Source organism: Adelges cooleyi, unplaced genomic scaffold (genome assembly GCF_023614345.1).
Source record: "Adelges cooleyi isolate 19-005CV unplaced genomic scaffold, UGA_ACOO_1.1 ACOO_flye_CR_arks_rails_tigmint_CR_PRNA_651, whole genome shotgun sequence".
Lineage (NCBI taxonomy): Eukaryota > Metazoa > Arthropoda > Insecta > Hemiptera > Adelgidae > Adelges > Adelges cooleyi.
The window spans coordinates 3,590,944-3,616,825 of NW_026096352.1; the positions used below are offsets into that span (position 1 = coordinate 3,590,944).

The window sequence follows — 25,882 nt, forward strand, 5'->3', positions numbered from 1 at the left end:
GCAAATGGTTTCCCTATACAATATAATATAGCTATTTAATAAAATAATATACAACACGTCATATATCATTTGTAATTATTGTACAGCTTGTACGTATATACTAAAAATTACTAGTATTATTAAAACTGTTAATCACTAATATATCAACTTCAAACAAAGGACGTCTAGCAGACTATTCAATGTTTATTATTATGTAGACGTTAATTTTCTTTTTTTCCCGATAATTGACAATTTAACTTGCATATTATACCTACTCGCAAGAAAAATAGTACGGTTAACTAAATTAAAGTTCTACTAACGATTTTTTTAGGTATTAAAAATAAAGTCAATTATACTATATTATAACATATGTAATTTTTTTAGAAAATTGGCATCTATGAATTTGTTATGCGATATCTTTTTAATTAATTTAATTTAAACGTCTAAAAGTCTATCGCAAAAATCCTGCAATTTTAAATTACAATTTAGCTGAAACATACTCAAACTATTTTTTTTTATTATAAACTCAAGGACGAAAGATTAACCATGATAAACTTGATGACGTATTTATCAGTTATTTTTATTTTTTACTAGTATAGTTTTTCAAATATAATTTGAGTTTTAAAAAACCTTAATGGATCGTTGAGTCAGAAATTCAAATATATTTAAAATCAAAAAAACCTGTCTTTGTATTCGCGTATCATATTTGTAACATGATAATTAAATACACATTATTTACAGTGATAATTGTCATCGTTAAAGTATAATTAAGAATATAGTCGTAAAAATCAAACGTTTAAATTTGTTTTGAAAGTTTTGTAATTTGTATTATTTACTGTTTTTGTTTGTTAGATGTTATTTTGAATAAATGTATAATTGAACTATAATTTCGGCGGTGAGGGTATAGCTAAATATCATATGTACACTACATTGAAGGCATGCATTTTAATAGACAGTAAGTAGTAAACTATTCGATAAGATTTTATAATAACTATAAATATTAAATGTAAAAATTCGAGTTTTCAAAAAATATAATTAAATTATGTATTTTATAGCATGTAAAACAGACAGTTTAATGTTTGTAAAACATCAATATTACCGTTTCGCTTATGCTGTCTAATTTTTTTTTCTCTTTAGTGTAATGCCTTTCATTTTTTGTTCAATATTTTTAAGTTTTATTGTTCTGTAGTGGCTTTCAATATTATGAATCAAAATTATTGTTTTATTTAAAGGGCTTCATCTGCGTGCGTAATAAATTATAACCTGTTAGTACTTATGGTGTTTGGTTTATTATTTATACTCTAATAGATTATTTAATAATTCCTATTGACGCTCCTACGTTGAATCAATATGACATTTTAACGAGGTGAGATTTCCCCTTGCCTCTTCGCCGCTCAATTCAAATCAGCTAATGTTTATAACTACTAACAGTATAGACTCACTGCTCACATCTACTTTTCTTAAGGTTTCATTTACAAGATTGGTTCAATAAAATATTATATTATATATTTACATAACTTATTTATAATATAATATTTTATTGGACGATTTCACTCTTAAATTTAGACAGCCAACAATACAAAGTTTATATTATAGTTATGTTATGTATATATAAGTTATATTGAGTTATGAAATATATGAGAGAATTTTTATATTTAGCTCCAATTTTAAAGAATCATTAAAAAATCTAAAATTGTGTCTGCTACTACTATGTAGGCTACATTTTATTACAAAATAAATATAGCCGCTTTGATTATGATGCTTAAAATGTGAATATTTGACGTGACCTACCAAAATAAAGACATTTTTAAGTCAAAAGATCGTAATTATGTTAAAACTTATATTAAAAATATGTTGATAGATTTATAAATTCAATTTATAAAAATATACCCGTAAGTACATAAAAAAAGGGAATTATAGATGCCTTCTGTTAACGCAATTTGAGATATTTTCTACATTTACAGTTATATTTTAAACATGTTATATTATTTTTATAGACAGTATGCTGTATAATGTGTATTTTATATGTTCTCTTTTCCACAAAAGTTTGTAAAATAATCAAGATCGAAAGTGGAGTAGTTTTATGAGAAATAAACCAACTGTCGTACAGAAAAAAAATAATGATTTAACAACATCGCAATTTAGGGCTTCAGGTAATTTGTCGAGTAGGATATCACAAATAGTTTGTTAGTGTTCTACTTAATACTTATTGAAAATAGATTAACAGCAACTTGGAAACTAAAGTTTTTAAAAGAACTTACGACATTATTTATATACACGACAGTATACAACATTTATAACTTTTTTCACAAACAAATAAAAAGTTTAAATACAAAACTTAAAATTGCTATAACTACATGAATATAACATATAGTTTAATATGATAATTTTATTTAAAAAATAAATATGGCGTCTTTTTTTTAATTTCGAAAGCTGTATTGTAAATTTTTATTACAACATCTTAACATTTTGTAAGAATATTGAAAGTATATAAGTTAGTATAAAGTTTTCGTAATATAATAATATTTATATTTTAGTTGGCACTTTTTAGATTATTGCATTTACATTATAAAAAGGGTTTTCATAATATAATTACAATTTTAACTATAATTAAAAATAATTTATATGATATAAATTGCTAGCAAATACGTTTAATAAGTTTCTAAACATATTTCTTATCCACCGAGGAATCCATTAAATTTTTATATTAATGTATTTTCGAAAAAACGTAACATAATTCAGTTTTGATATTGACATTGACTAACAAATTTTCGAAAATATTTTACCTATACTGTTATATAGAAATGTAATAGAATTATATCAACTTTTTAAATGTAATACCTTAAAGGTTAAATAATTTTACAAAATATCGTAATTCGTAAAACAAATAAAGTATGATACAAACTAAAAAAATAATACAAATAAATGTACTAGTACCTATGGAATGTATTAATCAATAAATGTATTACTATTATATTAAGGTAGTAGATTGTCGTATTAACAAAACTAGATATTACTTAATTCATGAATATATATTATACATATTACATACATAACATTTTATTCACATAGATACATTTAATTCGTTAGGCTTTTAATGAATTATTTTTCTCTGTTTGAGTTTAATTTAAATTTAAAATAAACATAATATAACATTTCACTTTAATAAGTTTTGCTGAGAAAATATTTCTTAATTTTTAGTTTAATTTATAGATTTCCTTAAAATCAAGTCACATGTAATTTCCATGTGACTAATTGTTTTTGAGTAATATGGCTTCACGATTGTAACACCTTTTTACATAATTGGTATTATGTAATAATATAATTTCAACTGTTAGAATTCAGTTTACTCGTAGTCAATCAAAAGCACAAGTGTTATAACCTACAGTGTATTAAAATATAATACATAGGTGTCAAATATACTGTCATTTTTACAGCAAAACAATGTCAATAAAAACTCCTTATGGATAATCTACACGACATGGAAGGTAAAGTTATTTAATAATTATTGTATACATTAGTGGGAAAATAATTGTATATTATTTTTTGGTACTAATACATACTCAATTCACACTTTTTTAACGTCTATCATCTTATGTTAATTAAATATATTTGATTGTACTTACAGTTGACATTTTAGCCTGAATTTGTGACTAATATAAATATACAATAAAAATATGTACAGGGTGATCCACTTATCGCGAACAACTCAATATCTCATAGAGTTTAATAAGAAATTAAAAATTTTTTTTTCATATTTTGTTTATACAATGTAATCTCAATTATTCACAATTTTTTTTGTTTTTACCCTCTTCCATCTTAGTTTTATTGATAGCAACTTTTTAAACTTCAATTGTAACGTACATCAAATATTAACTTTTTAAATTGAGAATAATGTATTAAACATTTTGACTAGTCGATAACCAGTTTTGGATAACTATTTTTGAAGTATTGGAGTTTCAAGTTTAGGGCAGGAGGAATGGTGGAGTGTAGTATTATTATTATATGCGCGCATTTCCCAATCGCACTTCCCCTCTTATCCTAACTTTAAACTCTTATAATTTTAGAATACAAAACCTGCCTTTTTTTTTAATAACAAGATGCTATATTTTATTTAGGTAATTTATCTTTTTTATTAATTTTTTACCACTCAATTACATGTTTTTAATAAGTTATTAAAACTTAAGTTTAAAATTTAAGTAAAAAAAAACACCCCAAACGCAGCCGATTAAAAATATATATTCTGACAAAAAATGTATAGAAATAAATGTAAATAAAACAAAATCAATTATGAAACATTTCTCGAACGGTAAGTATATGGTTATACAATGATTATACTCACTTATAACCTACGTTAAAGGAACAGATTAAACTTTTATCTTTTAAACTAACCAAGTAGTTAATATTATAAATATATACAGGGTGATCCAACTAACGTAAGACACTCATTTTCTCTGAAAATATAAATATTTTGAAAAACACTTTTTTCCTAAACTTTTAGGTACATATTTTACTACATTTTTCAATAGTTTGAAAATTTTTATCACCAGTCCTTATAAGCCAAAAAGGGGGATTTTTGTTTTTTTAAATGGCAACATATGTTTTTAATTACATACATTTGTAGACAAAAAATTTAAAAATATGTTAGCGTTAAAATTTTCTATTTTTATTAATCTGTTTATTAATCATGACTTGTTAAGATACTACATTTCCTCTTAATAATAATCATATTTCTTCGGTTTTCCAAAACCGGTAGCACATCAAATTCATATTTATGTTCGCATTGTCCAATTGGCGATAACATTCTAACAACTATGGGAATTCATTATAAAAGATTTTGAAATAGACAAAGGTTCTTATATACAGATTACTTAGATTATAGGTTATTTATTATATCTGATTATGGTACAGAGTACAGTAACATGTCAAATTATTTGCATGCAATGTAATAAAACTACTCGTCTTTGTAGTACCGTGCGAGCAGCCGTATCTAACGCACGCTTTTTTCCGTCGATCCGTTAAATACCGGTGTTTCGGTCAATTTTTGGCCAATTTTTGTTTCCAAAATTTGGCCTATAAAACTATAACGCACACAACTACCAAATAGTGTTTATTAATACTTAATTCACTAAAACGTCTTTAATTATCTATATAATGTGAACCGTGTTTAGTTCGTAATACTTCAAGTGTCTTATTACCTACAACCTTATCACGCGCGCGGCGCAACGGAAGGCGACCTTTGTCCTCGAGATAAAATGCCTACATTGCCGAATGATAAAACTAATAATATAAATAAAAATATTATTAAAAATAAAAACATAACTACTATACAGGATTCTCGCCTAAATAGTTCATCAAATAATCTTCAATCAAACAGCATGGATAATAATAGCTTCACAACACAAACGAATAAACGTAATCGTTCCAGCTTCTCAAACACACAATCCGAACCACCATCGCCGAACCCAAATACGATTATTATCCAAAAAAACAATAAAAAAAAAAAATGTTTGCTACACGTAACAGATTCGAAATACTTGCCCAAGACGATCCGTTTCTACTGACGTAATACCGCACAACTCTCATCAAACTACTGTTGAAAATGAAAGTATAGTCATTAAACCTCTTCCTATATTTATTAAAGGTGTCGAAGATTTTCCCGCATTATGTACGACCTTAATTGAGCTAATAGGTGTCGACAATTTCATATGCAAGTCTACAACAAACTCATTAAAAATACAAACCGCGGACCCTAATGCATACAGAGCTTTAATACAATTTCTTAAAACCGAAAAAGCTGAGTATCATACTTATCAGCTGAAAGAGGACAAACCACTCCGGGTAGTTATTCGTAACCTTCACCCGTCCACACCTCTTACTCTAATAAAAGAGGAGCTAGAAGTTCGGTTTTTTGAGGTAAGACAAGTTACCAATGTACTACACAAAGTTGACAAAAACCCCCTTCCATTATTCTTCGTTGATCTTGAGCCAACACTACATTCTAATGAAATTTTCCAACACTCATCACTACTTCACTGTAAAATAAAAATTGAAGAACCACACAAACCAAAAACAATCAGTCAATGCTTCAATTGCCAACAATACGGCCACACCAGAACATACTGTGGTTACATCCCCGTTGTGTTCGCTGTGGAGCGGATCACCAGTCATCTGCTTGCCCGAACTCACGATATGACCCTCCAAAATGCGTTCACTGTTCCCAAAGCCACCCAGCCAACTACAAAGGCTGCACAATCTACAAAGATCTTCAACGACGAAAAATACCCACCGCACCAAGTAATCGTATACATAATAATTATAAAACTAAATCCACTAATGTACAAGGTAGCCACCCACCCAATCTCACTAATTCTAATCAACGCTCGCCACAAACGCAAACTTACGCTCAGATTACATCCAACATTCCAGCTATCGACACTTCACCCCCTACTACCGAAACCCATCCTCCTGATTTAAACAAATTAATGACCAGTTTCTTAGACGAATATAAAACTATAATATACCCACTTATAGCTCTATTGACTTAAGTAATTTCCAAGCTCCTCGACAATTAATGGCTAATAATTATAATGTTTCCGTCACAGACAACTCGCTCTTAATATTACAATTTTACGCTAATGGACTCAAAAACCATGTCCATGAGTTCGAATCCGTTTAAATCAACAAACGCATTGATATTGCCCTCATATCCGAGACCCACTTCACTAAATACTCGTATACCCATATCCCTGGCTATTCTTTAATTAAAACAAATCGCCCAGACAACACTACGCATGGCGGAGCTGCTATTTTTGTTAAATCTACTATAGAATTTTATCCCTTACCTAGTTTCTCTCAAACTTTTCTCCAATCCTGTGCTATCAATCTAAAGATAAATAATACTCCACTCACCATTGCTGCCATATACTCACCCCCTAAACATAACGTTACTAACACACAATTCTCTGATTATTTTAGCATATTTAATAACAACTTTATTATAGGCGGCGATTTTAACGCCAAACACCAGTCATGGGGGTGCCGAGTGAATAACCCACGAGGTGTCACCTTGTACACCTTTACTAATTTAAAAAGATTTAAAGTTCAAGCCCCACCTGATCCAACGTACTGGCCTTTGTCTTCCCGTAAAAATCCTGATATACTAAACATTTTTGTAACCAAACTACCGAATAGCTTATATAGCTCTACTATCAATTTACTTGATCTAAATTCTGATCACTCATCAGTGCTCCTAACTCTCAATACTTCTCCAACATATAAAGAATCCAACAAACTATTTAATAGATACACAGATCATTCTAAGTTTCTTGAACTAGTTGCTAAAGAAATAAATTTAAATATAAAATTAAAAACACCCGACGACATTGATTTAGCGGTCAAAATTGTTACCAATGTAATACAAACTGCAGCATGGCTGCTACAAATAATATACCAGCTCCTACCTCACCAGACCAATTACCTGTGTACATACGAAACAAAATAGTTGAAAAACGGAGAGCAAGAGCACTTTACCAGCGTACTCGGCTCCCTTCCCACAAACTAATTTACAATAATCTGGCCAATTCGTTGAAAAAAATGCTTGCGAAACAGAAGGCAAATGTTTGGCAAAATCACTTAATAAAGCTTACTCCTAAAGACGGTAGTCTCTGGAGAGAAACAAAACAAATACTTCGCTATAAATCACCAAATCTCCCTATTAAAAAATTAGATGGTAGCCTAGCTATCTCTGACCTTGAAAAAGCTGAGCTCTTTAAGGCCCATCTTTCTCAAACTTTCCAACCACACTCTGATATAATAGACAACGAAAATATGAACTCAGTAGAAACTTTTCTGAACTCTCCTCTACCTCTATCTCTCCCTGTCAAGTCATTTACACCCAACGATGTAAAATACGCCATACTAAAATATTCATTAAATAAATCTCCAGGCTATGATTGCAATACTGCGGAAGTAGCCAGATCACTTCCAACTAGAGTTATCGTTCATATTACTCATATATTTAATGCCTTACTTCGACTTTCTTATTTCCCTTTACTCTGGAAATTCTCCACTATAATCTTGTTTCCTAAACTAAATAAACCGCCAGACATTCCATCATCGCATCGACCAATCAGCCTTCTTCCTTTTTTCGCTAAAATACTTGAACGATTAATTCTAAAACGTATTTTACCCATCATTGCTGAAAAAAACATTCTCCCAAATACCCAATTCGGCTTCTGGGCGTCTCACTCAACCATACACCAAGTACACAGAGTCGTAGATGCCATATCGTTTTCTCTTGAAAAAAAACTTTATTGCAATTGCGAATTCTTAGACATCTCACAAGCCTTCGATAGGGTATGGCATGATGGCCTCTTATATAAAATTAAGAAACTCCTTCCTCCCACTTACTACCTACTCATCAAATCCTACCTAACGGATCGACATTTTCAAGCTCGCCACCGATCCGCTCTTTCTGATATAGCTTCCATAAATGCTGGCGTGCCTCAAGGTGGCATCTTATCTCCAATTCTTTATAACATCTTTGCTTCTGACCAGCCTACTACTCCCAACACCTCAGTAGCTGACTACGCTGACGACAAAGCGTTAATATCTATTAATAAAGATCCAATCATAGCGTCAATTAATTTTCAAACTCACCTTAAAGCTATAGAAAAATGGTTTACAAAATGGCGGTTTAAAGTTAACCAGGATAAATCCGTTCATACAACCTTTACCCTCAGACATACCCCTTGTCCTAATGTTCTTCTTTACGGTACTCCAATTCCCTACTCTCCTAAAATCAAATATCTTGGCCTCACCCTAGATCAAAGATTAACGTAGGCTCAACACATCAAAACTAAAAGATTAGCATTGAATCATCGTCTTCGCATGCTCAAACCCTTATTAACCAATAATATATACACCTCTATTAAAACAAAACTTCTTATATATAAAACATTTTTAAAACCACTATGGACCTACGGCCTGCAACTCTAGGGCTATGCGAAAAAGTCAAACACAATGAAAATCCAAGCCTTTCAAAATATTGCACTTAAAAAACTAACGAATGCTCCACCCTACATGTCAAATTGTACACTACATTCCGACTTAAAATTAAAAATAATAAGTGATGAAGCAAAAATCGTTTATAAAAGATTCCATAGCCGCCTAAATAATCATCCAAATCCATTAATAAAAAAATTGGCCACCCCTACAATACCTGGTAATCCTCCGGACGTCTGAAGCGTATTGGTGTCGAGATCTCTTAAATTAAGTTAATATCAAGTTAACAGAAAGTGTTATCAATAAGTGGCTTCTTTCAACAAAACTTTATGATTTTATAACATTTATCACATATTCTAATTGTGTCTAGTATAATTGATACAGATTGTTTATTACGTGTAAAAATAAAAAAATAAAAAAACTCGTCTTTGTAGTAACGATTGAAAATACAGCACAAGAAATACATAAAAATCAAACTTTATAAAGTCATAACACATGGACAAATAAATGAAAATTCAAACTTCAAACGCTAACACAATTTTTAATTTTTTGTCTACAAATTTATGTAATTAAAAACATATGTTGCCATTTAAAAAAAAACAAAAATCCCCCTTTTTGGCTTATAAGGACTGGTCATAAATTTTTTCAAAATATTGAAAAATGTAGAAAAATATGTACCTAAAAGTTTAGGAAAAAATTGTTTTTCAAAATATTTATATTTTTAGAAAAACTGACTGTCTTACGTTAGTTAGATCACCCTGTATAATGTTTACTGGAATTTTTAAAACAGAGTTTGATGACATTTTTGATTGGTTAGATTTGACTTGGTTGATTCCAGATCATGAAAAAGAATTCATATTTTTTCAAGTCTTGATCTCGACTCCCAATCGTTCTCTTAAAAATATTATGTATTAGCTTTATCTTGTTGTTTTAATGTTTGTATGTTTAACTTTTTATACTTAGCTTTAAGCTTGACATACACACAAGAAAGATACGAAAGTCTTCTATCAACGCTGAAAAACAAACTTGAGTATCATGGAGAGGATAGTTTTGACATTTGGGTAAACGAGAAGATCAAAGGTCTTTCAGCAACTTATTACTGTGTTCAATTACGTTCTGAGGATTCTCGGTTTTTTAGTCATGTTCACGGTAAATAGTATTATGGTCATTATTTGAATAATTATTAAATTTAGTAAAAATAATTTTAAGACCACAAAAAAAACTGTTTATTTGATTGCCTGACTGAGTACTTATTTTATTTTTGAATTGATTTGTGTACATGATTGTTTAACAATTGTACAATTTAGATTTTATTTGTCTTTAATATCAATGAACTGCTAAAAACAAATCTATGTCAAAAAATCCACGGATAAAGTATTCTAACAAAAATATGTCAAAATACCTAAAGATAAAAATATCCTAATCAAAAATATTATTAAAATATATTATTATTTTACAAATACATAAATCATAAGTTAGTACAAAACGTAGTCAACTAATTATACATTTTTATGTTATCTAAGTTAGTTAAAGTCTCGTAAAAAATTATTTCATCTCACAATTTTTTAGTAAAGTACATTTTGTTTTTTTTTTTAGAATTAATAGTACAAAAATATCGATGGCCAACTTTTTTTTGACAGTTAGGCGAGTTACCTAACAAAAAAAAAAATTTTTTAATTTCACCTAACATTCTATCTTTCTAGATTTGTAAATCGATTATTCCGTCCTTTACAAACGTCATTAGTTCTATTACCACTTAACATTGTTGTATCGAACTTTTGGTGGAAATAGAGATGCAGATTAAATGTTTGAGTTAAGCCATTTTCGAATTTCTTTAATCAACCTATTTACGTTTTTAAAAAAAAAATAAACTAAACTCTTGTCTCTTATTTATTTTAGTTATTGTTATATTTAAATATGAAACAAAAATAACATATACTATAATTTGTTTATAAATCTTCTGTAATGAACTGCCTTCTTCTAAGTCTACGTTGATAATTTTAGGACTAAGAAACACATTTTTACTTTCTTATTTTTCAAGTATAACTCCAAGCATTTTTTCCAAATATTTATTTAACACCCCCCCCCCCTCCAGCCTAATTATTTTTATATCAACTTTTGGAACTTAAATGGTAACACATACATTTCATTAACTTTTTTAATTGAAAATAACGTAATTACAATTTTGTCTGGTGAAAAGTTAATAAAATTTAACGTTGACATTTAAGTTTTATAAGTTAATAGAGCTCTAGTAAATACTAAATGATTAGTGAACCTTAAAATTGCTCTCCTGAACAATTGTGTAAAGTCGATAAAAAACCCTTAGTTCCTAAGCCTGCTAGGTACTGATTATTTTGGATATTTTCTCATTGGATATTTTGACCGTAATTTTTTTACATTAGACTTTTTGACCGAAACCCCTAAAAAAACTATAGATAATGTAACGTCGTAAATCACTAAGATGTATCGTAAATTATAAATTTTATTTTAAACCAGTTTTTGCACGTTTTTAGCAAAATTCAAGATGCAGGCAAAATATTTGGCTGTCAGAAAAATGATTACCAAGTTGGAAATATTAGATTCGTGTCCATCAGTTACTCTAGAAAAATACTGTCTGGTCAACAAAATATCGTTACCAGTGTACCGCGTCGAGTATTCAAGTCGTCATACCACCGACATCGTTTGTACACTCAATCAATTTAGAAAAGAAGGTTCGGGCTCAAACTACGACATTGCCCGCGAGAGAGCAGCATTTAAGATGTATAGGATAATTTTGTACTACAATCGCCAAACTCGAACCTTATATTAATCACGGGAAAGACTAAATAGACTAAATTTAATCTATTCTATGTATTAACCTTATTTAAAGATAGAATATTCTTCATCCTAGCTTAAACGCAGAAATTAATAATACAGAGATTTTTTATGAGCCTTACTAAGTCAATTTATTTATGTATAAAAATAATAAAAGTAAATAAAGGTAATAATAAAGGTAATAATAAAAATAAAAAAATTTCATGTTTTTTTCTCCGCTCCTCGGAAAAACATTAAATCATGGATATGTTATAGCATTACGGTCCGTATAACCACCATGATCCATACATTTTGCTCTTTGTAAACTCCTCTACAAGCGTCTTGACCGATGACGTGTACTTGCCCGCTCTCCAGTTCTCCAGCAAATTGGCGTTAGCTTCCGCCCGGATCAGCTCTTCAGAGCCGTCGCTTTGTCCGTTATGCCCTAGACATCTCCTTACTGAAATTATTCTGTTTTTGGTCCGCCTTGGCTGACTCCATAAACCAGTCGAGTCCGCACATTATCTTGTGGTTAATATTTCCGCTGAAAATCAAATACTAATAACTGGTCATTTCATGCCAAATCACCTGATGTGTACGCGAGTGGATTTTTTAAATGCCCCATACTTATAAATCCTATGTAGATAGTTTCACAAAATTGAAAAAGTAAAGAAAACATTTTTTTTCTGGACTTAGGCGATGCTATATTCCGTAAATTGTTGTAAAAATACCTGAAGTTCACGACCACGTTACTTAATGACTAATTATTATATCAAAAAAGGAACTTTCACTTAGCAATTGAAATTTAAGTTTTTTTTTACATAATATCCTTAGACAATTTTTTTCAAACTTGAAGAACATCAAACTATACTAGTTTTTTTTTTATGATGTATAAGTAACTTCAAAGTTTGACATTTTATTAAAAATATGTACTGTACTTACTTAAATGTATAAGGAACATCTGGCAAAAGTTTGGTAATGGAGACTTTTTTTTATTATTATCTGTAAGAACTTGAATTGTTCAAATTTTGTACTTTAGAACCATGCATAACGTATTTTTATTAAAATTCATTTAGGCAATACAAAGTTTAGTATATGTAATTTGCATGTAATTTGTGTACAATGTTATTAAGAGTTATACGATTTGTATTAAGAATTACTAATCTTATTTTAAAGCTTACTTACTAGAATATACTAGGTTATGAACTTAATTCTTTAAATGATTTAAGTGATAATTAACTTTGAATTCACAAAAAAAAAATACAAAACTATTAAATTTATTGATTTATTTCCTTGACTTTATGTATCCAAATACAATTAAAATCAAACAAATAATAAAAACTTCATCAAGTGTCAAAACAATTGTTTTTAGTTTATATGAAACTTTTACTTATTACTTGGGCGCACTAAGTTTATAGTTCTGTAACGGTCTGTAACGGACGAGCAGCTGTAACGGTCACATTTAGCCGCCCGTTACCACTCGCCTCCAAATATGCATTATTGGCAGTTTAGCCCGATTAGCATGTAAGCCATTATAGGTAGGGGAGACAACAGACACACGGGACAATGCCAGGGGCACCGATGCCCAGTGAGTTGACATACTACCATCTTCGGACCGCGACCTAATTATTCTAAAGCCATTACCTATATTTCACGTTACATTACTATTTTATATTTCTTTTAACTTTACCCGTACTCGTGTGTCCGTTCAACTCCGCCATTACCTGGACTAACTACAGAGAACGCTTTAGGATCCAGGTAGAGGTGTAATATATATGTACATAGCTTTACTTATTTAATAAACCTGTTTTCGTTTCGTTGCACACTTGAGAGTTAAGTTATTTAGAGGTACGATCGCCTGTTAAGCTCCTCAGGCGATATAGCAAGTATACAAAGGAGACTTTAGGGATATTTAAGTGTAGATACGGCCTAGCCATCCGTCCCGTCTTCGGGTCCACTAATTTAACCCTATCGACTGTCGTTTCAGCCTAGCCTAGCCAACTAGCCAAGCAGACACGTTACAATTCCTTACATTAAACTAAGATTAGGTTGGGTGGAAATATAGTTTTTACAATTATATATGTGGCTAATATCTATTATTTATACTGAGATCGAATATTATAAATTCATAAAGTAAACTATTTTAATTTTTTATTATCATTAATAATATGATTGTATTTTGTTTTAATTACACGTATATCTGGTTGACAAGGATTTGGGTTTTGTTATTTATGACAACAAAATATCTACACAAATATAATTTTTGAAAAATAATTTTTACAATTATTTCCTATGAATAAAACATAATAAGTTTTTTTATTTCTTATTAAGTATATGAACTTATTTGTCATACTTTTGCTTACATCAGTACGACATTGTGTGAATGCACCACTAGGTAAAGTCAAATTTCACTTCGTTAATACATCAATTCATTTGAATCATCTAATGTTAATTGATAAGTTTATCACGATAATACTACAAACTACTTAGAAATATTATTTTACATAGATATGTAATAGATATTGTAATAATTTGTAATTGGAACTTGTGTCATAGACAGAACGAAAAGAATACACAAATCTAAGAAAATAAAAAACGTTTTGGAAGTATTCAAACAAAAACTAAAATCTAACGAAACTTCTGATCCGGCTGTTGACAATTGTGTTAACTACGATGTCATAACTCAAAAAAATGTTGGAGTATGCAAAATCACCATTGAAGGCAAATTAGCTGGCTTCAATTATACTGATGATGAGCAAGAAAGTATTGAACAGGCAAACCAAAATGATTTGGTAGAGGAAATCCCCATTGAATCTACAAATTATCAAAATTTAAAGAAATCAGTCCCAACGCCAATACAAAAACAATCAACAGTTCCGTTTATGTATAATAATCCTTCCAAACGAACTATGCTAACATTTAATGGTAAAAATATGTTTTATTAATATTCCTATCAGATTAAGAGCTGTTTAAACGAGAAAGCACAATCAATATTATTTTTTTCCCTAAAATATTGAAATAACATTATGACGAACACTATATTTATATAATTCAGATGCACAAAAATAGCTCAACTCACAAATTAATTTTTTAAAAAAAACTGAAATTTTTTAAATATCAGCTCCAAAAAAATTAAGTTCTGGTATTTACTAGTAGATGTTTTTTTTAGGAACGGGTTAGCTAGGTTTTTAAATATAATATGATTCTAAAATATCCAATGTAAGAAAACAAAATTAATTTTTTTATGAGCTCAGCTTTTTTGCGTTATGCGTCTCAAATACTTGTTGTTGGTTTTTAAATTTCGGATCCAATTCATAATAATTTATATCAAAAATTTTAAATTAAAATGTCACTTTTAATTTACTTTTAACATAATATTAAACTCATTACTAAATAAATAAAAAAAGATATACTTACAAGTATAATTGTGTTAATTCTAAACTGTATAAATGTAATAATGCAGATCACGTTGTCCATTCGAGAAAATCAGATGACATCGGTGCAAATAATGATGTACCTAATCGTCCACAAGCTACGGAATTAACTCGACGTACAGATAATACGGTCGACATGGAATCTATTTTGCGATTATCTTACTTGGCTGATAATTTAAATCGTACTTACGATTGGCTTAAAAGTATTTCGGCGTAAACGGTCATAAGCCCACACATTCTGTTATATTTAATACGTTAACTTTATGAACATGTTATATTAAGCATATTAATCGTTTAAATTTACTCGATACATAAATTATGCACATTATTAAATAATAAAGGTCGATTCACACTATACGGAACGTCAACGTCGCGTCACAGACCGCTACCGTCACGTTAAATTTGTTACCCATTCACATTAAACGTCAACGTTTAGAAACGTCACAGAAATATTGAGAAATAATATAGAAAAGTACGCATATCATTTTGGTATACATTCAACAGTAAACTATTTGTAATTCAAATCTGTAAAAATAATAAGTACTTTTGTTATTTTATATTGTCAATTGACGTATTTTCTAAAAGTTCTAAAACAAACAAAGCGATTGAATTATAATAACACAACAAACTATACATTTATAATTTCATAAAATTGAATAAAATTAATAATAACTTAGAACTTCAACTTGTTATTAGTAGAAAGCAGTTGGGGGTGGTATTGGTGCTATTAACGGAGCATTAGTTGACATTTTAATGACGCTTTGTTATTTTAGATAACAGGATGTTATTAAATAAAATTACAGTAAAACTATATGGTTTATATTTATCATAAATTAAACATGAATATTGATGTTTAATCAATGTAGTTAATAATATTAAACAAGCTTAATAATATAATAAATAAGCAATATGCATAATATAACTAATATGCGTATAACCTAACCTAGCTTGTTTTAATTCTAAAAACATAACGACATCAAATTTTACCACAGTAATAGTTATATAATTTTATATGATTAACAATAGAAAATTAATGTTAGAAAATGGCTGACAAAAATTGAAGCTCCAAGTGTTTGAGATCAGTAAAGTATTTCTATATTATTTGTACTATTTTAGTAAATAGGATAATAGTTTTTTCTGAGATTTATATATTGAAACACAATTTCTATTATTTATTTATTCTTTTACCAACAACGTAGTATATAGTGAATAAAAAGTTGGAAATATTGTTATATATTCACTAACTCTGATCTGGTTATGTTACTACTATGACTAAAGTAGAAAGTAACTCTTATTACTCTTAATTAATTGAATGTATTACGGTGACCAGATTTAAGTGTTCTAAGTATTTTTTATTTTTTCGTTTTGATCAAGATGAAATATAAAATATGATACTACAAGTGGTAAAAATTCTGCCAATTATACTAATTGATTAGATTTAATATAATATAATATGTAACTGAAGACTAGAAAACATTTTATTACACATTACGATTGGACCAACGTATTTTGCAGTCAACACGATTGATAAAGACCCCAAGTAGTATCGGCGAGCAAGACAATGAGATGACTTTGTTTTCTACATTTAACATAATATAAGTGAATTTCAGAGTTGTAAACTAAAAATCACTGATGCAATGAACATTATGTTTGAATTAAACAAAGTGCAATAGACTATGACTTAGGGAATGTATTAAATGATGTACTTAAACAAAATGTAGTCACGAAAGCAATATTTGTAATATACTTAATAATTTTAGTATAAATAATTGTGCAGATATTCGTCCATTAACGGTCCTCGCATACCGTATCTAATATTATATTATTGACCACAAATTTGTATTTGTTTGTATGATAGTAACCACGTAATTTCCAAACGAGAGAACATTATATTTTATAATTTTACATGATGGAATATTTGGTATTTAAATCTTACGCGGTAAAGAGTTACATGCATCTGAAATGCAAATACTCGAAGACACTACAATCATTTTTGGTCACATATTACAATGGGACAACCGCGATTTGACGGAGTTTCCCGAAGAAATGATACGACTCAATACTAAAGTCAAAAAATTGTATTTTCAAAATAATCACATTTCTTATTTAGTGAGTACAACAAGATAATCAGTTCATAGTCATTACTAAGGCATTCAAATTACTGTGATTATACAAATCTTTTTTTTTTATTTAAGAGACCAAATCCTAAGATTTAAGTAACCAAGTAAGTTATTGATAAGCAACTTACTTACCAACAAATTTAAAATCACTTTCAGAACAGTATTCTACGTTTACTTACATTTTTAAATTGTTTAAAATATGAATTAATCAATATTTTCTGAAACATTCCGAAGGAAACCCTAAATTAAATAATATACAATACTAAATTGAATATTAGAAACAATAATAATATCTCTACTATTTCTGTGGCTTGGAGCAAGAAGGGCCTATGTCAATTTTGTGCATAAACGAGTTAGTCCGCTAATTGCAAAAATTGAAACATTTTTTATATATTGTAAAAAAATCACACTCTGAGGCCAAAAAAATAATAACTCATGAAGAGTTTTATAAAAAAATTAACATAGAGCCTAATGGAAAATGAAAACTTCAAAGTTCATTTTCCGAAAGTTGCAAAAAGTGACCCTTCTTGCTCCAAGCTACAGATTTATAATAATACATATTGTGTATGTACATATAGTGTACTTAATTGTTTAATACAATTGTATTAAATATTTTATTAAAACAAAATCTGTATGTAATTTTAGCCTAATTGGTTTTGTACTATGCAAAATTTGAGTCACGTTTATTTGGGTTTCAACAACTTAGAAATTATTCCTGACGAGTTAAGCCTCATGACTAATTTAGAAGTACTTAGTGTACCATGTAACAGTATCAAATATTTGCCAGCCTCTATGGCTCGCTTACCGATACTAAAACATTTGGATGTATCTCACAACTGCATAACGAATATTCCAGATGGTAAACGTGAAAAATCAAAGCTAGCTATTTCCGTTATTCGTATCTAATTTATTGCTATAATTTATGATATCGTTTTAACAGATTTCTTTCGAATGAAACAGTTACTGAGTTTAGACTTATCACATAATCAAATTACAAAGCTGCCTGATATCAGAGTTGATGGTTCTGTGTTGACTCAGTTGCATTTGGACAACAACTATTTGTTGACGGTGCCCGAAAATTTGTCCACGTTAAATAATCTTGAAGTCTTATCGTTGAACGGCAATCGACTGCTTTACTTTCCGGCGCTACCCTTATATAAGGCTAATATAAGCGTAGAGCGGAATCCCTACTTGAACTATGTATTCGTGCCAGTGCAGTAAGTACAACTAATTGAGATTGAAACTGTTCGAAATTATATTTTTTAGTAGGTGCAATGATCTAATTTACACATTTTATAATTTTAAATACCTATAAAAAAACACATTTAGCACAATATTGGCCAGGGAACAAAAAAATATAACTTGACCTAAACTGTTTAAGTGTTATATTATGTCACATCATATTTTTAATTAAAATGTTCATCATTTAGTATGAATTTGTGGACAAGTAACAAAATAATACATTAAATAAGAAAATTACTATTTTTATTCTTCTATGCCTATTTTATCTTTATTAATCCATCTCTTGTCTTAAATATTTTTTTTTAACTGTGATTAACTGCTTATATCAATTAATGGTAAGAAATATGACTAATATAAGAAAACTGGAAATGTTAAAATGAGCTGAATTATAATATCCTATGATAGCCGATAGGTGCACTAATTAAAAATAATAAGAAACTCAAAGGTCATAATAAAAGTGTTAAATATAATAATCCCCCCCCCCCAAAAAAAAGAGTTAAACAAACATTACATCGTGTGGTTAATATAACATTTACCCACGAAATTATTATAGCAAATCAATTTTCATTAAAACCGTTCTCAAAAATAAAGTATTTTAATTACTTACATTTATTTAATATTTGGTCGATATACATCACGAGGGACCTAGTTCTAGATGGGTTCTAGCCCGATAAATTATGTAACCTTATTCATAGTGCATAATTTTTTAATAGTTGATACGTGGTACACCTATTAGGATTTCACATCATTTGCTCATTTAATCTATATATTTTGATTTTGTTTATCTTTTTGCTTACTCCCTTCAAATAACAATATAATATTGATTACAGATATAAATATTATGCGGAAAATTCTGGTACGGAAAACTTTCGATACCTTCACAAGATTGATAACGTTGTGTTGAATTGCCTAGGTCGCAATTTAATTATGCCGTCAAAAATTAAACATGTTTTAAGCGTAAACGACGATGCATACTGTCCATCACTAAAGGAATTTGCTTTAAGAATATTAAACAAAACACAGATCAAGGTCTCGGAGAATGAATTACCAAAAAACTTGTATAGTCAACTCTCTTCTGGTCCTGTGGCGATGTGTTTACAATGTGAACGATCAATGTTTACGTATGCAGTTGTTTGCATATTTAATCACGGGTTGGTCTAAATGAATTATTTTTTTATTTTGTATGATGTGTAGAATTATTTAAGGGTCTCGCCTTTGAAGGAGAGTAGATAGAGTAGCGTTAAGAAATATCTGAAGCGTGGGTAAGACTACCAATTTTAGGGAAATATTCTTCTTCTAATTATACTAGGTTACGTTAAGTCAGATTTATTTATTTAACATCTGCAAAACCTCTAAGTTAAAAAAAATGTCTATCAACCTTTAATCATACTGTATAGGAAATTATTTATTTGAGATTGCAAAAGCGTTATTTTTAAGTACCTAAATTATATTTTCAGTTATCGCAGTTTGTATATATTTGGGAATAATAATCTGAAATGGAGCATTTCTAATTGCGAAAATGTCATGAGGTATATTTTTACATGGAACATGCTTTAGCCTTGGCCTCCCAGCTCGAAAACGACACAAAAAATCGACACGAATCATTTTAACACCTCTACTCGTATTATGCTGTTCGACTGAAATGGGTGAAGCGGTCCCCATTACGTCTCTGATGCGGCGCTCGTATACACTGTGTAACATATAACGTAAAAGGGACCTTTGAAATAATAACGAGTCGTCGTCGTCATGCAAACGTTTTGGCCAGAACATATAATTAAAGACATATAATACAATATGTATAGCATATAATTAAATAAAGACTATACTATCGTCATAAGTCGCGAGGAGATAATAGATTAGAAATATTCACTATTCCGGAGCCATCAGGCTAAAGCATGTTCCATGTTTTATAATTTTAGCCTTTGGGCTTTAAGTAGACTGTAAATTTTTTCCAAGTCTTTTCAGTAACAAAATGTTCATTAGTAATTAACGGTGTATTCCCACAAACATATTATTTATAGAAAACAAATTATTGTATATAAAGATGTTACATTAAAAAGTGTATCGTTTTAGGTTAAATATGCATCTAATGGTACAACTGTTTTGCTCGAAGACCTGCGAAGAAACTCATTCCAGATATAAAAAAACTCGATACGGGATCGTCACGCCGTACATTGATTTTAAGTGGAATAAGTTGGAAACATAATGGTTTGCTGGAAGTTGTAATTTGTTTATATTGTGTATAATTAAATTATATAGTTTGGTTTTATTCGTTTATAATTGAACCGTTTTGTGTTAAAAACACTTGTCGAGTAGCTACGATAATCAAGATAAAAACATTACAACCCGGCACTAAGATAATTTAAAATCTTATTACAGTATATTAAATTAGGCCTCTCATTTTTCCTGTTAATTAATAGCATTTACTATGAAAATACATTTTTCATGATTTTGGGATTTATTAGTGAATTATTATTTTATATTTAAATTAAGATATACTTACCCCAATATATAATATATTTAATTTAACCACCCAAGGGAATTTGTATTTAAACGATTAACAATTTGTTTAAATACATATCAAATACGTATCCGTAGATTAGGGGTAAATATATACAAAATATGTGCTACATCCAGTGAAGTAGCCATATTCTTAATCTAATTAAACTATGAAGTGAAATAGCATGGGTCGTTTGAACCGTCCGATGTCTTGAGAACTGTCGAGGAGTTGTATGGCATCTATATTTGTGTGTAGCTCAAGTCTTTACGTGTTTAATCCAGCACAAATGTCATTTTAAGGTCGCGGTGGATGATGTTTTGTTCTATTATAGCGATGTGTTGTGCTAATGGTACGAAGATCAACAACTGTTTCTTTAACCGATTTGGATCTAGGTTATACAACTGTGGGGTTGTGTCCAATAACCTAACCTGACCCGGTATTATGCCCTAAATTTGAACCCCAAATATTATAATTTACATCTTAAACTTAGTGTGTCCAAGCTGCCTGCATAGCCTAAGACGGCCTGTTAACATGGGTAATAATCTACTAAGACGTTTTCAAATAAATTTAACTGTATCTAAAATGTTTCAAAAATATACTTACACGCTTCATTTTAAAAATTAAAACTAGTTCTTGACCAGACATGTCAAAGGTAATGTCTGGCTAGTACGTTACCTTTTAAGTATAAAAAGTTAACCCTCCCCCCTTATCTGGCTTCTTACTGAAAAAAATAAAAAAAGACTTTAAATTAATATTTTTTGGTAAAAATTAAAATTCAGAAACGTTTTTAAATAAGTAATTTTTTTTATAATTTTAGAATGTCATCAAAAATTCAGGTGGCCCGTGAAATTCTGAAGACCTTGTATAAATTCAATATAAACTAAAGGATCAATACAAATTATAAATAACGCTATTTCACTCAAGAGAGATTAACATTTTATTTGAATTGCAAAAAAAAAAATTTATTAAAAACTAGCTTTGATTATACTACATATTTAGCCTATTTAAGGTATTTTATTAATATTGAACAATTTTACGTTTTACAGCATCACATTAAATTATTTGATCACTTTCAGTTCCTCAAACCTCGCTGTGTTTATTTTTAATCATTATTATATTTTCTAATAAAATTGAATTATGAAAAAAAATCGAATATAAATGACAATACTTGCTTTTAAAATTCATATTAAATGAAATAATCATGGAATAGATTTTTTGGTTTTAGATATTCTTGACGGTTTTCTATTTTTTGAAGGTAAAATTTCGTTTTCACTTCTGCAAGTACTTGGCTTGGCTAACTCCAAAATTCTGCTGGACGCTAGAAAAAATAAAAGAGAAAACAATGAAAACTACTAATAAAACAAAGAATACTGACCATTAATTAATAGCGTATTGTTTTATAATTGATGATATTAACTGTAAAAGTATTACGTTAAATTTTTTATTTAAACAACGTTTTCAAATACAATTCATAAAATGTTATGGTCAAATTATTTCTTTTCTTATTTGCTATAAGTTTCTGGGATATAGTTATATATCATTGAATACTATAATAATATAGGTATCGTACTCAAATGCGTTATGTAAGATGTAATAAATGTACAACTATAAACGTAGTATCGTTTTAGTAAATTATATTTACTTTCAAGTATTTACTGAAGATTATTTTACTCTACACTAGTTTACTCTTAAAATATTTTTAATTTTGTAGCGTTTCATTTTGGAAACATTTTTATTTATGTTATAGTAGAATTAGACACTATTCAAATTTGTATCTTTTAGTATTTGCTTGAGCTTTATCAACTTATAAAACTTAAATGGAAACGTATAAATGTAATTAGCTTTTAAATTAAGAATACTTGATCAATTTGGTCAATAGCCAGTTTTGAATAATTATTTTCAGTTATTTAATTTTAAAATTTAGGAAGGGAGGTGGAGTGCAGCTGAGAAATGTACGCAGATAAAGATAACTCTATCCTTCCTCTCTACCCTTCCTCCCGTCCTAAATTTTAAAATGTAATAATTTTAAAACTATTTATTCAAAACTGGTTATTGGCCAGTCAACATTTTTAGCAAATTGTTATTAATCTAAAAAGCTAATAAAATATATACGTTACCATTTATGTTTCAAAAGTTGATAAAGCTCTAGAAAATACTAAAAAACATGAACAAAAATGTTTTCAAAAAGAAACACTACAAAATTGAAACTATTTAAGAGTAAATTATAGCATAGGGTGTTAAGCGAATCACCCCGTATTTCATAAAAATAAATAATGTATAAGTTAGACTAGAATACAATTTCTTGTACTTGTGTCCACTATTTCTACAGAAGTTTAAATTGAAAATACGAATAACAGCCAACGCCTTACGCGTGTATTTTAGAGCTGATTTTAGTTTAGCGTATGGATCGTATTCGAGGTCTTCGATAGTGCTTGGATGCAACGACCGAGGAGTGGCTAATCTCTTTATTCTTTCAGTTGGCACAAACTTGAGGGACGACCGTTTTACCTATAAAATAATAACTATATGATGTGGTATACTGTCATTACGGTCAAATAGTTTCCTCGTGATGTACCGAGTAAGATTCTTCATCTGGTTTCACATTAACTGATTCATCGCGTTTAATTGGTACCGACAGTCTTTCTATTCTGGATGAAAGTTTACTCAAAGGCACTTTGTAATAACAACACTGTAAATTGTAATAATGATTAAGTAATAAGTAGTATGAACTTACTAAGAACTATTTGAACGGTCTTTTCTCTTCAAGATATGTAGCTCCGTACTTGTATAGATGCTCTCAGATCTACTTTACAAGCTCTAAATAAGTTAGAATTACGTATCTCTCATTTTAATATTCACATACACTAGCTAGGTAGAACATTCCGCAATATGTTCGTATTGGTTTTTTTAAGCTCAAAGTAGAACCCTAGTGCATACCTACGCTAACCCTAAAATCTTCTATTACTCCACAGATACTTTTGACACTCGTATTTCATACATATCCTCTATCAAATTAATATACGATGTCACAATTCCTTTTCTATCACAATAAAAATACATATTTTATTTTAAATCTAACGGTCAATATGCGTACAATTGCCGTTATAAATTATAAAAACCAAAACTTTTTGTTTTATTCAATATCGTATCTATCCTTTGTACTAAGTAAGATGGGTTCATAATTAAAGACCATTAAAAGACCAAAAAAACGAATTAAGTTTAATTTCCTATTTGGACACTTACAGTACTACAAGAAGTCACTGACGTCTTACGAGGGGCAGCCAACTCGTTTAATCTATCCAAATGACTTTCAAACTGTTTAGGTCCGCTAAACCTTTTCCTTGCATAAACACGTTCTCTGAAAACAGTACTCGATTGTTTTTGTGATCAAAAACAAATACATATACTATTATATTTACGTGTATTGATAACTAAACTTCGGTTGTGACAGTTCTCTTAATCTATCGTGGTTGATTAAATATTGCCGCGCCGAGTTATTGTTTCTGTATAAAAATAAAATGAAATCAGTATTCATCGTTGCCACATATAATATCTTCAATAATTTATTGCAATGACAAACAGTAGCAAATAGAGTAATGTTGCCTGTCATATCCGCTTATAGGACTATTTCCATATATCCGTGCCGGGTCCGGGTCGAAAAGATATTGTTCTAGAATCTAGACAATTCTCTCTCGTAGTTCCCGGACGGGTTTACGCATTCTCTCTATAAAGTATTTAATAAATAGTATAAGAGCTTCCGTTAACTTACGGATCGGTTCCGGATGGTCCGGACCCGTCACGGATATGTGGAAATAGACCTTAATAATACTTAACACACAAAAACACAGCGGTCAACTTCTCATTTGTAAATCAGTATAATGTTATATCAATACATCATTATTATTGTTAGTTGTGTATAGATATAATTTATTATGACAAATGACAAAATAGCTGTACGTTTTTGATAACATTGGAAGTAACCCTTCAGCTTCAATCTATTCTGTACTTGTATCCTACTACATTATACAACCCTCACCCGCACCTGCTTGTTATGAAGTCAGCTTCCCAAATTCTGTACATTTCAAACAGAGTTCATAATTTTTATCTAAATAACTAGTTAAATAGTTTTTTTATTTGAATACCGTCGAATAATATTTGCATTCGAATGACCGCAAAATCGTTTTTTTTATTCGAAAATAATTTATATCTTAAATAGATTACTTACTATTTGCAATAGTATCGAATAAAGAGATTATTCGATTAAATTAGTTACTATTCATTATTCGAATAAAAAATGCCCTTCTCTGATTGTAAATGATCTGAGCCTAAAAGTAAAACATAATTATCAACTAACCCGAACGATTTGCGTGTTGTTGAACCCTTTGTTCTCTGCACCATTGTCGATTGTGAAGCAAATGTACATTTTTCATGATTTGTAACCTAAATAAAAACCGTTCACTTAGTTTTTGTGAAAGTTGAATTTCTAGCAATGACATACGTGTGACGTGTTTCCATTTGTCGTTCTAGGCTTTGCTAAACTAGACCAAAATTTTTTCTTTGCCAAAAGTACATCCACCCTTCCTTTGCAAACGTTGAACAATAGATTGAACTTAATCTAATTACACAGCAAATTTACATTTATCAAGTGGCTTAAATAATTTTCTATTGTTTGTGGGCTCCTTACTCGATGAATTTTGTCTCTATAATCGTCTTCGGTTAATGAAATAATTTTTTCCGCAAAATCTTCAACCATAACTTACTATAAATAATTGCACGAACAATTAAGTGTATAATTAGTAATGAACTGT

At 29.4% G+C, this 25,882-nt stretch overlaps 2 protein-coding genes across 3 annotated transcripts; one reads left to right on the plus strand and one right to left on the minus strand.

Annotated features, from left to right (window-relative positions):
• Window positions 1–436: 436 nt before the first annotated feature.
• LOC126844205 (uncharacterized) lies at window positions 437–11,864 on the plus strand. Of its 2 annotated transcripts, none has more exons than XM_050582180.1 (3): window positions 437–934; window positions 9,949–10,134; window positions 11,499–11,864. In XM_050582180.1, the coding sequence occupies exons 1-3, from the start codon at window positions 898–900 to the stop codon at window positions 11,792–11,794; spliced, it is 519 nt and encodes a 172-aa protein (XP_050438137.1). In that variant the 5' UTR covers window positions 437–897; the 3' UTR covers window positions 11,795–11,864. The 2 variants fall into 2 exon arrangements, with proteins under 2 accessions (XP_050438137.1, XP_050438136.1); XM_050582179.1 differs by lacking the exon at window positions 437–934 and adding an exon at window positions 5,368–6,276.
• Window positions 11,865–22,254: 10,390 nt separating this feature from the next.
• Window positions 22,255–25,490, minus strand: LOC126844206 (uncharacterized). Its single transcript, XM_050582181.1, has 6 exons — window positions 25,429–25,490; window positions 24,494–24,577; window positions 24,318–24,432; window positions 23,650–23,763; window positions 23,444–23,582; window positions 22,255–22,392 (listed from the first exon to the last, which is right to left on the minus strand). The coding sequence occupies exons 1-6, from the start codon at window positions 25,470–25,472 to the stop codon at window positions 22,274–22,276; spliced, it is 615 nt and encodes a 204-aa protein (XP_050438138.1). The 5' UTR covers window positions 25,473–25,490; the 3' UTR covers window positions 22,255–22,273.
• Window positions 25,491–25,882: the final 392 nt, after the last annotated feature.

Coding starts and splice junctions, on each gene's coding strand:
- LOC126844205 (XM_050582179.1), top strand. CDS start 6,063: ATGCTTCAATTGCCAACAATACGGCCACACCAGAACATACTGTGGTTA. Junction 6,277..9,948: donor AAAAATACCCACCGCACCAA/GTAATCGTATAC, acceptor TTTTATACTTAG/CTTTAAGCTTGACATACACA. Junction 10,135..11,498: donor GTTTTTTAGTCATGTTCACG/GTAAATAGTATT, acceptor GCACGTTTTTAG/CAAAATTCAAGATGCAGGCA.
- LOC126844206 (XM_050582181.1), bottom strand. CDS start 25,472: ATGGTGCAGAGAACAAAGGGTTCAACAACACGCAAATCGTTCGG. Junction 23,583..23,649: donor CAGATGAAGAATCTTACTCG/GTACATCACGAG, acceptor ATTATTTTATAG/GTAAAACGGTCGTCCCTCAA. Junction 22,393..23,443: donor ATCAGCTCTAAAATACACGC/GTAAGGCGTTGG, acceptor TATTTTTTCTAG/CGTCCAGCAGAATTTTGGAG.